Consider the following 15,782-nt stretch of genomic DNA (forward strand, 5'->3'; position numbering starts at 1 on the left):
GGCAACTATATAAATGAGAATGTATATCTATGAATGTTCATAATGAAAAATAGTATATATATTACGCGCTCATGCCGAAGGGCGAGCATTTAACCACAGTTGCCAAGCTGTGTTATACAGTAACTTATTTATTACAGCGTTTAGCAATTAGTAGTGTAATCTCATTTACCGTATATGATATGAAAATAGTCTTACGTTTCAGTAAATATTTCATCATATCAAAGATAGATGTGCTTTTATTAATTAGTATTGTTAGTGCATATTAGTATCAAGTACCCTACTGAGGTAACATTAAGGACCACGAGGCCAGTTGGGCCAGTATCCAACGTGCGGCCATCCCAGCAAGAGGGAATTAGTAGAGTACTGGTATTGATCTTTCCAGGTCAGGTGGTCATAAATATTCTGTATTTAGAGAATTGCCGATTTCTGTGCGTAATTAAGTTTGGTGAAATGTATTTTTTTAACGTTCGCGTATCTCTTAATTGCAAAAAATGACTTGACCAAATCCACAAGGGTCGTGATAAGGGTTCGAACCTACGCACGGGAAGTTATTAAGGGCATAGAGGTAGAACATTTGGTTGAAAGCCTGAGTGCAAGGGGGGAAATGTGTGAATCCTCTGTGTGTTCGGAGAAGCTTCGGGATACTCTGAGGGCAGTAGCACTAGGTTAAAATTCTTGTTAACCATGTTCCGGTACAGTTGACTAAGGCGCAGTTGAGAACATCACTGTGCGTAGGTTAGACTTCTCATTATAGCCCGTGTGAGTGTTTTATTTATCATGCTATTGTGACTTGTATAATAAACGATCCTAATTGTTCACTATAACTGTTACTGATGGTAGGGTTTAAACTTAATTTTGTTTCCTAGGATCTTCGTATATTACCTAAATTGCTAGACTTTCCACTGAAAGCTCTAAAGTTGCTTCCACGTAATTTATCTAGGCCTACTGTAATTCTTAAGATACGTACCCAGTAAGTGTTCAAAAACCTCAGTACGAGAAGGGATTCTACAAACGCGCACAAGTGTTTGTGTTTTTAAGTTCGGTGGGTGGCGGGGTTACTATCTACCTGTGTAAAGCTACATTGACAATTATATTCCTAGCCTATATTAAAATGTTCATATTCTCCAGTGAATGATGTCTAACGCTGGCAACTGTGAGGCTCCAGTAGCTACAGTTTTCCTCGCGGAACTACAGTCTCTCCCCATTATCAATGATGCATTTACTGTAGCTACGGACTTGTACAAAAAGACACAGGTTAGTTTAAAGTTACCGTTTAATACTAGTTTTGACTTTATTTCACGATGGTATTTTAGTCTCAAATTGCCTCAGATTAATTTTTTTTTTCTATGAAACTAGACCATATATATGCCATGGGTATAACGGGCAATTAATATTGCCGTATAGTGACGTACCGTATTTAACAATTAAATGGGCGTTATAATGCCTGAACTATACATGGGGTACCATACCAGTCTCTTGTGCATTTTTCAATCTTGACCACTAGAAAAACTTGTCTATAAAGGTGCGGAGGCACAAATGTAATAGATTGGCACATTACTCTTAAAAAAAAAACATGGCACTTTAAAGTCGTAGTAACTTGTCTGCAGGAGTACAGGTGTGTGGGTATGGCAGTAGGTGTAGCCTCGGTGGGCATGCGGGCAGCAGCTTTGCCCCTGTCTGCTCTGGGCCACACAGTGGGTGGTTGGACAGTGGTGGACCAGTGGGCCTGCCACGGCCTCCACACTGTAAAGACCTGGGCGCCTAGCATCACTAAACCAACCACAGAGGCGAGTCCAGCTTTAAACAACGTGGGTTAAGTTTAATTAGAATGTTTTAAATATTTAATAAACTGCAATGTATTTAGCGTAGCTCTAAATGTCTTACTCCAAAGCCAGAACTATAAACCGGTTACTACCTTACAGATAGTAGGTGATGTCCGGGAGAACTTGCTGAAGGCTGTCGCTGGCTGCCCTACAGCAACATCGACCTTATCGGGCGCCTTAACCGCCCGGGCTGAGAAAACTGTAAGGAGTTATTACTAGTCCAAAGTTACCGGAACCTTAATTCTGCTTTAATGTACTGGTTAGTGTGGTGGGTGAAGACCTACATGGCGCACTATTTAACTAGGCTCTTAGATATGATTGATTTAAATTGTTATTCTCAGGTGTCTAAGCTGCAAGAGTACCAAACTGGACGTATGGTGGTGGCTGCTGCTGATGACCTGGTAACTAAAGCTCACGTCTTTATTGACGAGCATCTTCCATCAGTTGACGGAGAAACTAGCGACTCGGGTGAGTTTTCATAACTGGTAAAGCTTGAAATGAGTATCTGAGGCTTGGAGTATTGACTTGATGTTCTCGCTAGTAAAATTTAGTGGTATTTATAAATGTTTGTCGTGGCCCAGATGGTGAGGGAGGGATAGTGGTGAAGGTGTCCTCCCTGGCGGCCAAGACCCAGCGTCGCGTGTGTCGAGCTGCTCATGACTTGGTCTACACTGATGCAACTCGTCGAGGAGCTTCCGCCAATAGTGTTGTAAATATGAACTTTTCTATTTCCATAGAAAGTCTTAAGCTTAAATACTTATAAACTTCTGCTTGAACCTGCTAGTCTTTTAGTGGGGAAACTATGTATTCTATTTAACCTGTCGGCTGATACTTTAATTCTCCCTCTTATATGCGTTATTCTAGAGTTTTGAGGGATAATGGTACAAATTAAAAGTTGCACTCTTAAGTATTGCAACATGACCCATATACTTTAACACAATTTTTAGTGTTTAAGAATTTGGATAAGTAAACACCGCAAGCCTAGTATAATTTAAAGTTTTCTTTTTCCCGCAGGCTACATGCGCAGGTAATTATACCAAATAATTGACTTCTGGGTGTGGAAGCTGTACAACCAGTGAAGGGAAGATCAGAGCTGCACCGGCTAGACATCCTACCTGTCTAATCACTAAAGGCCTTCATAGTTGTACACTGTCTCGGACCATCGGGTCTCTACGGCGGCTCTTTGCTATATTCAGGGTGTTGTAGAGAATGTGACCTAAATGGTTCTGGTGTTTAGTTTATCAAGATTTAGTTCTGTGGGGGCGAAAGGTCGTAGTCTTCATGTTAATTTCAGAGTACAAATTAGTGGACAGTAAAGGTTTTCTTGATTGCTAACGATAACTTTAACTTGCTCAAAATGGCTAGCAGTGTAGCTAGAAAGCCAGTGCCCAAAAAAATGGCCTTTGGTTTGAATGTGATCCCTGGCTTGTCGTTCCCTTTGGACTAGTGTAGACTCTCGACCATTCCCTAGTCACTATCTGAGTGAGGCTATTCCCAAGCGTCTGGCCTCAAACTTTGGATAGGCATTATCTTAGTTTAGATATGAAAGTGGCATCAGTCTCAAACCTGTATTTTGGTCACATTAATACTGACGTATTGCCTTTAATTAACTGACAAGCCGGAGTGAGTTTTCGTCGGATAAACTTTTTTTTTCTTTTTAATTATTAAACTGGCCAATCATTCAAATGCCAAGATTGTGTAGGGAAGATGTTTACTATAAAGCTAATGTAGCGAATAACTATATATATTCTCTAGATTTCGCTAGTCATTATTTTTTTTCTCTTTTCAGATAAAGACTGCAAAATGTCTTTAGAATTAAATGGTTGCATTTAGTCGGGTCTGCAGAAGAATCGCCTCGTGCTTGGTTACCCTTAGTTACTTGGACTCTTCACACTCTCCAAAATCACAAGCCATCGACATGGCTTGTGATGTCTGACGTACAACTTGAAAATCTGAGAAAATTATTTAAATTAAATGCATATCTGGATGAGATCGGCAGATTAAGTGTTGGATAAAAGGCGGCTAACTTCCGCTGGCAACTCCATAAACTGTTAATTCTCGTCAAATAATTAGGACGACAAACGTCTTTATCAGCAGTTTACCTTTTCTTTGGTGTGAAGTTTAGTGCTGTAATTATTTCTTTTACCTTGTTAAATAAAAATGCTGACTTTGAATTACTGATTTGGTATTTGTTGTCCTATAACTTTAGTTTATATATTTGTGCGCAATTAAAAAAAATTTTCGTAGTTCTGGTTGGGAAGATTCCACACTGCATTTAAAATATTAAAACTATATAAATTTTGTGTACTTGAAGCAGTTAGTCTCCTATCGCCCAGGTAAACTGAATTTCCCCCCCCCCTCAGGACTAGCGCTGCCGAAACCTCTCTCCCTCCCCCATCAGTAGCTAGTAGCCCATGAGATCGGTTTTCTTCCCAAAGTACCATGGATACGGACTAATTGTCTCCCTCGATAGTTTTGCCGCGTGAAGTGGCTCCTACAAGACAGGTTGGCGGGAGGTGGCCTTGACCCACCAACTCCTCCATGCGTTATAAGTGAAACATAAACTTAAGGTTCCCGTTCGGGTCATCTGTCGGAGGCGTAGTCTGCGAAGAGCCGCCCTTAAGGTGGGTTGGGTGTCTGGGCGGTCCCGCAGGGGGATGGAGGTCACTGCACCTGTAGTAAGATTCTCCTGGTTGAAATGTGGAGCACCACTTTGGGACGACACGCACTTTCCTCCCACCGGTCAGCGCTCTTCCCTGCTGCCTTGATAGGTGGTATTCCATGGCTCCGGGGTCAGTTGTTAAACTGATGCACGTGGCAAATTACTACATTCCATGACCCGTTTCGCCCTGGTGCGTGGCTCGATAGTTTGTCACGCTAACCATACGTGCCACAATAAATAAATAAATAAATCATGACCATCACTGTAAACATACCATTACACTCCATCCATGTAAATTTATAAACGGTATCACCGATAGGCAAATAATGGCGTTTTCAAATATGGCGTGTCGTGTCCATAGATTTGTACCACCATCGCTGATTCCTTTTAGAAAAAATATTCCTGACATCCCCGTGTGATGTTTTAGCATCACGCTGACACATTGACTCTTGACACTGTACCCCCTTCATGTAGTCTATGGTAGCTGTATGTACCTAAATGTTTTAATTTAAAAAAGCTGTAATCATTTTATCAACCACTATATCAATACTGTGAGTAGTAGAAGAAAAGTTACACACATTAGGCCTTTGAAATTCAAGATTCGTTTCGCAAAGCAAGTTACAGTATTGATGTACTAGATACAAAGCTTGATACCATATTCATAGTCTATTCACAGCTTTGGATAATTTAATATTGAGGTTGTATGACAAGAACGAACTTGCGTCCCTTGACGCCCATTCAACATCAACATGTTCTCATAGGCAATATCGCCTTGTGATTTCATTGCGCATAATTTATCTTAATATATACTTCTATAATATATTACCATAAGTTATTAGCAACCAAGCGGGACCAAAGGGTCGAGTGTCGTGATGGCAGACTCCCAGAAAGCTCTTGATAAGATGAATTAGTAAACCTGTTAGTGGTAAGCCTTCCGCCCTCAGTTTATATCAAAAGTGATGGTAATATAATCGGAAATGTTCACATCTAATTCTAGATTTAGGTAAGGTTGTGCTACATGTAAGGCTGAGTCAGAAGGGAGAGACAGGTGGCTGTCAGGAAGGGGGAAGGATGAGGGAGAGAGAGAGGGGGGGAATGGGGACAAGGGAGGGGTTGGCTAGGCTGTGTCAGTGAGGTGAGAAGGGAAGAGACAGGTGGCACGTGTAGATCTTAATTTTGTTGATGTTTACATCCTGGACTGTGGCCTCTGGCACAACTCCGTCACGTGGCTCTATGCTCTTGCAAACATCTCTAAATTATTAGTTCAACTCAACAGAGAACTTACAAAATATATTTTCACAACACTAACAATTTTTCTAAGATATTCGAAAGCAATCTATATATATATATATATCAAGAACACCAATATAAACATATTTCTCAACATGCCAGTAATCGTTTGTTGCTTTCATGTTTTCGGTAAAACTAGTTACAATGTTATTTTGTCTCGTTCTGCATGATAGCCTAGGCCCCATCAGCCACGCGGGATTGCGTGTTTGCGTTCAGTTTGTGTCACGGGCAGTCAATGTTTGCATGATTATCATGCTCTGCTTCAGCTATACTCACCCGCTCCCATACTACTTCATTCACCTACTCCACCTCCCACTCCATGGTTTTACTCACCGTTCGGCCTATACTGTCTGCTCTTGTGTTTTAGTTAATGCCACACAATTGTGTTAAATTTTTCACTTAAAATGTTGTCTTTTCTCCAAGCTATTCTAATGACTCACACAATGTTATATATCCACATGGATGTATGGCCACATATCCAGTGTGGCCTCACACACCCAGTCTGTCACTCATAGTGTGGCCTTGCATCCGGTCTGTGTTCTGTCCACCCGCTTTATAATTCATTATCATTTTGTCGGGGGACAGGCAGCCTTTATATATACTGAATATACATATTAGGCTTATATCGAGGTCTAACTACTGACCCTCTCCCAGGATACAACCCCACAACAACCTGACTAACTCCTGGGTTCTCATTTACTGCTAGGGTGAACAGAGTCATTATAGATGAAAGGAAACGTGCCCAATCATTTCTGGCTCACCAGCAGGATTCGAATCTGGTATTCTCGACTGTGAGTCGAGAACGAACCTAACTGTACGACCTGGAACACTGTGCGCTCTCTCACCCACTCTCTCAACCCCTCTGCCACTCCATCTCAACAAACCGCTGGCTTCAAGTCCTGTTTGATCTCTTCCCTCCCACACGTCGGCAATTCATCTTAAACACTCATCATTATTGGGCTTGTTTTAACATTTTAACAGCTGGAAGATTAGTGCTCTGGTGTGAGGGAGGGAGAGAGGGCAGTGTGGGAAGAAATGCGACAGTGGTGAAGGGATGGAACGGAAGAGAGAGGCACGGGAAGGATAAATTCTAGTGAGGAGACGAGAGAAAGACAAGGAGGGAAGAAAGACAGGAAGGAGGAAAGGATGAATAGAGGAGACAAGAAACAAAATGAGAGAGAGAGGTAGAGAGGGAGAGGTGAGAGACACTTATGACTTGCCACCTCACGCACCCCTGAAAAATGCGGACAGTGTAGCTAAAGAGACAGTAATTATAGTGTGGGGTGACGGCGCCAATAGAAGGGAAGGTGAAGGTAATGGGTGGTGGTTGGGTTGTGGTGGCAGCTGGTGGTACAAGGCACGGAAGGGGGAGGGGATGGGAGGGATGTTCTGGAACAGTGGTGGGGTGGATTTATGACGGTTATGCCGTGTTCAGATGACGAAACAGGAAGCTCACAGCTCTTGGATCTTAAGTTGTTTCGACGAGTCTGGGGCCCAGGTGCTAATTCTTTTTTTATTCATTTTACTTCAAAAAATAAAGTTTCTTGATGCTATTGAGGTCAAGAGTTATTGATGGCTTCATTTTCCTTACATGTTGAGCTAGGCTGCACTAAACTAAATATACATACATTTTGCATATCCAATTGTTACACGTAACATATAGCATAGATTTGTGAGACATATTGACAGAAACATATATATTAGCTGAGATGTAACCTAAACATTAGATTATACTCATTCCAATACCCGTGTATTCTTAAAACTATGACACTATTTCAAGCAAAAATAATGACCAATGATATATGAATGAAATAGAATAGGCTAGTGCTCTTAGCTGGGTAGGTTATTAACTTATAACCCATCCAGCTAAGTCTTATGAGTAAGACGAAATTCGTGTGACGGTGGGTGTCAGTCAGTAGCTGTGAATTACATGTCTTCCTTCCTCTTAATCCTCTGTCGCATGAGGCTACATCCATCACGTCAGGCCAGTCTACTGCCACACACTTGGACACGACAACACTATGCTTCCTACTACTATACCCAGTCATGGACACGACGACACTATGCTTCCTACTACTATATCCAGTCATGGACACGACGACACTAGGCTTCCTACTACTATACCCAGTCACGGATACGACGACACTATGCTCCCTACTACTATACCCAGTCACGGACACGACGACACTAGGCTTCCTACTACTATACCAAGTCATGGACACGACGACACTAATGCTTCCTACTACTATACCCAGTCATGGACACGACGACACTAGGCTTCCTACTACTATACCCAGTCACGGACACGACGACACTAAGCTTCCTACTACTATACCCAGTCACGGACACGACGACACTAGGCTTCATACTACTATACCCAGTCATGGACACGACGACACTAGGCTTCCTACTACTATACCCAGTCATGGACACGACAACACTACGCTACCTACTACTATACCCAGTCACGGACACGACGACACTAGGCTTCCTACTACTATACCCAGTCACGGACACGACAACACTACGCTTCCTACTACTATACCCAGTCACGGACACGACGACACTAGGCTTCCTACTACTATACCCAGTCACGGACACGACGACACTAGGCTTCCCACTACTATACCCAGTCACGGACACGACGACACTAGGCTTCCTACTACTATACCCAGTCACGGACACGACGACACTAGGCTTCCTACTACTATACCCAGTCACGGACACGACGACACTAGGCTTCCTACTACTATACCCAGTCACGGACACGACAACACTACGCTTCCTACTACTATACCCAGTCTTGGACACGACGACACTAGGCTTCCTACTACTATACCCAGTCATTGACACGACGACACTAGGCTTCCTACTACTATACCCAGTCATGGACACGACGGCACTAGGCTTCCTACTACTATACCCAGTCATGGACACGACGACACTAGGCTTCCTACTACTATACCCAGTCTTGGACACGACGACACTAGGCTTCCTACTACTATACCCAGTCATTGACACGACGACACTAGGCTTCCTACTACTATACCCAGTCATGGACACGACGACACTAGGCTTCCTACTACTATACCCAGTCATGGACACGACGACACTAGGCTTCCTACTACTATACCCAGTCTTGGACACGACGACACTGCGCTTTTTCCTACGACACCGTGTCCTGCAACCGAGGATGTCCATCCTACAAGATCGTCAACTGGGACATTTTCCTTGCATCGATATTTACTGAGCCTATCACCACAATCAAGCTACTATGTACTGAATACTGTACTAAAACACGCTACCATTATCAAATAAATCGTATAAAGTACATACCATTATCAGATAAAACAGTATTGGCAATATATCAAATTAGTCACGTTGACTTTTTTCGGTAAAATTTGTGGTTTAGAAAATATTATTTTAACAGTTAATTTAACTCTCATTGTGTTCCAATTACGTGTGACTGTGAGTGCGTCACTCGCAGTCACACAGCGAAATTGATAAAAAGAACACACTTACCGTCATAATGTGATTAATTTACCAAAAAATATATATATAGACAATTTCGCGTCGGCGAGAGGCCCCCATTGCATGGTAATACATGACGAGCACCTGACAAATACCTCGTAATTATATACTTGTGTTAGGCAGACCTGGCAGAGTGTTGGGAAAACTCGATTATGTGGATGAGAGAGAGAAAAAGAGAGAGAGAAAAAGAGAGAGAGAGAGAGAGAGAGAGAGAGAGAGAGAGAGAGAGAGAGAGAGAGAGAGAGAGAGAGAGAGAGAGAGAGAGAGAGAGAGAGAGAGAGAGAGAGAGAGAGAGAGAGAGAGAGGGGGGGAGGGGGGGTTAAGTAGGTTTGGGAATAGGCTATGGTGGATGAGCGGGGGGGGGGGGGGGGCGAATCCCGTTTCAAAACAACTGTTTTGTACTAACTTCTTCTCATTTAGGTAATTAGCTCATCACCCAGGGATTAAGTTTATCACCTAGAGGCTTAGTTCGTCATTTACATGCTAATTTTACCCCTTGGATGCTTAGCTCTTTACATAGATTCCTAGCTCTTCACTTATTAAGTGTTTAGCTCATCATTTAGATGATCAGCCTATCACAGATGCTCACATTTACAAGGTTAACTGATTCCTGAGATGCTAAGATTGCTTAGGTTACTTGTTTTTCAGCCTCGTTATTGTGACTAACTGCAAAATTATAACAACTAGTTTTGACAAGTGGCGACAAAGTATTCGCTCACTTTACTAATTCAAATATTTTTGTAAACAAATGGTTAAATAACAGAAAATGGTTTCTAATAAATAACAAGAATATCCGCACTGATAACTGTTAAAAGTAACTGTTCCAGCTCTCAGTAACTAAGTAACTAACCACGTGAAAACAAACAATAGCAACAAACAACAATATCATTTGGAAATCATGGTGAATAATTGATAATTTTAATCACTTGAGGATGGATATGATAAATCATAAACAAATAAATCGTTCATACTATTTACGATATTATACGAATTTACGAATAAACCAACAGTTGTATGTTAATAAAACCTTAGTGTAATAAAAACGGTTTTTATTACAAACATTAGTAATATCAAATAGTTTTTTTGGTAAGTTCCCCGCTACTTAAACATGTAATGTTTACATTTGGGATGGTGGTTAGTCACTAACCAATATTACGGTAGTTGACAAGAGGCTAGTCCCTGCTTGTAGCTGCAGTTGCTGTATTGTCTTATATAGTAAATTGTTCATAACACTTCCTTGAGACGGGTAGTGTGATGTCGTTAACTGCATAGCACACGGAAATAACCTTATACTTCATCAAAGGTTTTCTCATATAAAGAGTAAGGATATTTCATGTATTATTATTGTTACAGTATAATAGTATCCGGTAACCCAGCGAGCTGACGACAAGCCTGAGGAGACCAAGTGGGTCAGTCAGCCAACTGCCTCCACAGGTACAGCTCAGTACAGGAAATCTACAAATTTTCTTGCTTTTTGCTTTTCTTATTAAGTAATATACAGTAAATTGTATGTACATAAATCTAAAGGAAAAACATTAATTTGCGTACTTCTAATAATCTATTGGTAAACTGTGTCGTATCTTAGAGCACGAGCCTTGAACCCTGAATGTTATACTTGATCCTGCCTCGTAAGAAACTTGATATTGTTTAAATATTTAGTTCAGACCTGCCTAGCTACACAATGTAGAAGTGGCATAATAAAACGCAAATGTTTTATGCCAGTTAAAATTCTAGATAAAGTAATTATGGGAAGTTCACAAAGACCTTGATCTGTGCAAGTTTTATTAAATAGCGCATATACTTAAGTATGCCTATACTAACGCCCAAATTAACGTCCTTTTAATGTTTCTAAATAACTAGTACAAGTTCCATAGTCAAACTTGACAATTCATTTCGAAGAAATGACTTCGAATCATTGGGTTTACGTAAATTGGAAACTCCATAATTCTAAATTTATTACTAAAATGGACGTGCACGCCAGTTTATTTAAAGTAAGATAAGGTATTTAGGCACTACTACAGATTTTGACTCAAACCTTTGCTTTCAGTTTACTCTGCCATCAAGCTTGGTTTATAACACTTCAGCCAACATGTCTGACATCAACGAACCAAGCACACATGCTTGCTGTGCATTCCTGGCGGACCTGCAAACACTTCCTGCTGTAAACGATGCAGTTACAAAAGCAAAGGACTTGTACAACACGACAAAGGTTAGAAACCAAATAGGTAACTGTTCAAACTAAATGCTGAACATATGATTAACTTAAACTGTCGCAAAAGTTCCCAGGTACTTTTTCGGCAGCACTTTTTTTTCTAAAGGCTCAAAAGCCTCTAAACTTTAACCTAGCATAGCTTTTGCAGTAACTTGTTCGCAACTCATTATCTATAGCCTTGATGCATAAAAATCGTACTATAAAACTGGCCACTAACGGTCCTTTTAATCCATTAACTTTAATAACGTTGAACCATTGAATTTAATGTTTTAAAAGCAAGTCTCAACTTTACCCTTATCCATATTCAATGTTAACAGTTACTAAAAACCAACGGGTATTGCATTTAATAGTATGCTAAACTTTATCTCCAGGACTACAAGTGTGTGGGTATGGCGGTGTGTGTAGCATCTGTAGGTGTGCGGGCAGCCACGAGTGTCTTGCCCTTGACCACATTGACAACATCGGGCAGTTGGAAAGCACTTGACAAGTGGGCTTGTCAAAAACTTGACACCGTGAAGATCTGGGCGCCCAGCATAACCAAACCTACCACAGAGGTGAATGTTTAACTCATTAAAGTTTGGGAGGGGAATTTTTTTTTGTTTTTTTTCTTTGCGAAACTGACTTGTACCTTTCATGCAGATGGTGGATGATGCACGAGCTAAGATGCTGGAAGTCGTTGCTGGTGGTACAACCGCGCCATCAACACTGGCTGGGGCTCTGACTGCCAGGGCAGAATACACGGTAGGTAGTTATTTCTCTACTTGGTAATTTTAGAAAAGTTGGTTAATTTATACTGTAGCTAGTTTTTCTAGCTAAACGCAAAATAGATTTTCATTTTTTTAAAGAATTTTCTTTCCTAGATGAGTATTTGCTATCTTCTCTTTAATCTGCAGGTATATAAGATGAGTGAATATAAATGTGGTCGTGTAGCTATCAACATTGCCGACAGCCTAGTGGACAAGGCTCGCACACTGCTTGACAAATACTTTCCCCAAACTGACGCAGTCTCTGAATCTGGCAAGTTTCCTTTTTGTAACATTGGTATGAAATTGACAACTAGAATTAAAAAAAATAAAGCTTTAACTAAACTCTCGTTAATCACAGATGGCAGCAATGGAGGCCTCGTGCCAAAAACACTGGATCTGGCAGCGAAGCTTAATCTTTGTGCCTACCACGCCGTCCACTTGGTTATCCATACTGACGCAAACTGTAAGGAGATTTCCTCGGCTCATCTTGTAAGTATACCTGTTGACACTACAGGTAATGACCGTGAATACTTGGCCCATACTTTAGCAACGCCTAAAATTTCTAAATTCTAAATTTAGCTAAAAAAATACTTGTGCCAATTAAAACGCGTAGTGTTGCATGCTGCCTATATATAAGTAGGGAACACGGTATAGCATTAGTCTCTCCCATTAGTCGCTAAACATTATTTCTGAAGCTTTAATTCTCTGAATTTCAGATTCACTGTGCAGGGAACTACACAAAACAATGGCTGTCTGATGTTGAGGCTGCGAAACCAGAAATATCCTCAGTAACGAGGCTAATTACTGCTCTGGCAGTGCACATAAGCACCCACGCCACTGTTACCCTACAGGCCCTGCTGGGCATTACTAAAGTGCTCTACAGTGGCTCTGCCGCAGACTTTGCCGTGTCGTACCTTGCCTACAGTCATGGTGTTGCCCTGAGAACTGCCGTCATAATGGCATTGTCCTTGCAACTCGTCAAGCTTGTATACGAAGAGATGGATAAACTTTCTTCAGATGTTCGGGTTCGTAGTAATTTTAGTATGAGGTAGTGGAACTTTAACAGCATTCATCACTAAATATTTAAGACTAAATTGTAATTCATGTAAGTGGAAAATAGTCGGGTTAAGCAGTAAATGATAACTATAGAACGGTTGACACATAGAAAGGCATCGCTCTCATTTTAAAGTCGGTTAGTCCTGAATTAATAGTATTTAAAGTAACGTTTGGCTCAAGAGTTTAATGGACCATTTAGAAAACTAAAAACGGATGGCTGAAGACGTGTAAAACCAAATTTAAAGTCTTAGGACTATTACACGTAGTAAAATAAGTTTTGTTGGTGCAATTCCCTAAGATTTGGTATTTTAGTACTTAAAGTCTGTGCAAATTTAGTGTTGCCAAAGTACTCCTGACGTATCTAATTTTTTTTTTTTGGGTGGGCGACAGTACTCTAATTTAAAGATTAAAAAGTTTGAAATGGCACCTCTCCACTAGGGTAGTCTCTGTACAATAAAACGCCCAGTGACCTAACTAATCATTATTTTCAGGTACGGTTGGCTGAGCTAACAAAGAGAAGAGTAGATGCCGTTCCTGTGGCAGATGCCGTTCCTGTGGCCGTTGTTCCTGTGGCCGTTCCTGTGGCTGTTTCTGAGGCTGATCCCGTTCCTGAAGTTCAAGAATCTTCAAGGTTTGACATTTCTTCAACAGATTAGTTTTTTTTCTGCTTCAAGCAAAGCTGAAGTTACATTTTTTGATTAAAGATCTTGCGTCTCTTTTTCGGAACGGTCTCGTGGAATGCCATATTGTAGCCTAATGTTTTAAATTTCTACTGCTCACACTAGAAATTTAAGTTTATTAAAATTTCAGTAGCAACTAGTCTACATAATGCTAGACTAGTTAACAATTTAAATAAAAGTATTAGGCGTTGAGAAGCGGAATTGGGTATATTTAAATTAACTACATTGTAAAACTCACTTTGTACCAATAAATTGCAAAGGTGTATAATTTTTAATTATCCTGGAGCATGTCTAACCAGAGCAGTGTTCTCTAGTTCCTGGCAAACGGAATACACTGCATAGTTATTGCCGACTCTACTAAAGACTACAACGACATTTTTCACTTCTATTATACTTGCTCTGCTAATAAACGTAAAGCAAACGAAACTTTTATGGCAACGTTACGTTGAGGCTATTGTGATGCACAGTGGCGAAAATTACACTGGGGAAACATGGTTTCAGTTAAGGCATAGCAATAGGAACAGCCTTATTAAGTAGAGCAATGTCTCCCAGACCATGACATTACTCTTTAATTATGTGTCTCGCCTCGCACTTTGTATATTAAGATTACTTGTTAGAAATATTGCCATATCGGCTTCACGAACTGGGCAGTGCCCATTGGCATTCGAAAAGTATCATTTAATGCAGCAATGTACCGAGTTAACCATCTAGCTTGGTGTGCCTAGCAGATTCTCCTATATGCTTGCTTGCGTGATGAAACTGCTTGTGTTGGATAGCTGGGTTTGAGAACTGGTCATGGTCAAACAATAGCCGCTATGAGGCAAATTCGGGTGGCTGAGATTGATCTAATTTGTTATAATTCTTTCCCCCCACCCCCATAGTCCATGGTAGTGAAATTACAGCCAGTGGCGCTAGACTTCAGCAGTGCAGCCTCCTAGAATGAGGTTTACAGCAATGACCCGTCTAAAGTTGAAAGGAAACTTTCAACTAAAGTTTTTCATGAAATTTTGAGACTTTAGAATTTCCTGCCCTCCTAACATACGGGAGGCCCCTTAAGTTGGTTTTAGAAAAAAATCTCAAAGTTTCTTTTTCGAATTGTGTATTTGGCTGTACGGGTAAACGACCAAATTCAGACTTAATTTGTAAGACAGGTTGCCTATGTACTTAAAGAAAACGTGAGGCTACTTTTTGCACTAATCCTTTGCATAACCTTCCCGGTTTGGTGTCTTCTTTTTTTGATAATTACTTACACTAATACTTAATATGCTGCGTACAAAACTAACATTAGCTGTATAAATCTCAATGTAGCTGTAACGTTACCAGTACGTTAAACATTGACAACTGTACAAAGGCTGCGAGCGTGGAGGCTCGCCACCCAGATTGTCGGCATGTAGGTACAAAGGTTCTTTTAAAGTTCTCTATCTTCAGCGTCTCGTGGGGGGAGAAAAGTGTTTATATTAGCTGCTGTCAGTGGTGATGGACACTAAGCGTTTGTCTTCATCTGTCAGGGGGCGGGTGAAGGAATGTATCCACTGATAAATGGCCGCCGGAACGTACTCTATTTATATTGTATTTTCTTAAAGATAAAAAAAAATAGTATGTGTACTCGCCTAATAGTGCTTGCGGGGGTTGAGCTCTGGCTCTTTGGTCCCGCATTTCAACCCGCCCGTGTGTCTGGTTGTCTGTACTCGCCTAATTGTGCTTGCGGGGGTTGAGCTCTGGGTCTTTGGTCCCACCTCTCTACTGTCAATCAACTGGTATACAGGTTCCTGAGCCTACTGG

The 15,782-nt window shown here is 41.0% G+C and overlaps 2 protein-coding genes across 3 annotated transcripts; both read left to right on the top strand.

Annotated features, from left to right (window-relative positions):
- Positions 1-253: 253 nt before the first annotated feature.
- On the top strand, positions 254-4,001 carry LOC123770938 (uncharacterized). 2 transcript variants are annotated; one of them, XM_069305938.1, is made up of 7 exons: positions 254-382; positions 1,129-1,254; positions 1,608-1,808; positions 1,923-2,024; positions 2,165-2,291; positions 2,405-2,532; positions 2,838-4,001. In XM_069305938.1, the coding sequence occupies exons 2-7, from the start codon at positions 1,132-1,134 to the stop codon at positions 2,865-2,867; spliced, it is 711 nt and encodes a 236-aa protein (XP_069162039.1). In that variant the 5' UTR covers positions 254-382; positions 1,129-1,131; the 3' UTR covers positions 2,868-4,001. The 2 variants fall into 2 exon arrangements, with proteins under 2 accessions (XP_069162039.1, XP_069162040.1); XM_069305939.1 differs by having other exon boundaries at positions 1,608-1,787.
- A 7,320-nt stretch (positions 4,002-11,321) lies between these two features.
- On the top strand, positions 11,322-14,268 carry LOC123770939 (uncharacterized). The gene is made up of 7 exons (XM_045763115.2): positions 11,322-11,515; positions 11,890-12,072; positions 12,158-12,259; positions 12,412-12,535; positions 12,623-12,753; positions 12,981-13,289; positions 13,812-14,268. Exons 1-7 carry the CDS (start codon positions 11,396-11,398, stop codon positions 13,974-13,976), a joined length of 1,134 nt encoding a protein of 377 aa, XP_045619071.2. The 5' UTR covers positions 11,322-11,395; the 3' UTR covers positions 13,977-14,268.
- The last annotated feature ends 1,514 nt before the right edge of the window (positions 14,269-15,782 follow it).

Source organism: Procambarus clarkii, chromosome 56 (genome assembly GCF_040958095.1).
Source record: "Procambarus clarkii isolate CNS0578487 chromosome 56, FALCON_Pclarkii_2.0, whole genome shotgun sequence".
Lineage (NCBI taxonomy): Eukaryota > Metazoa > Arthropoda > Malacostraca > Decapoda > Cambaridae > Procambarus > Procambarus clarkii.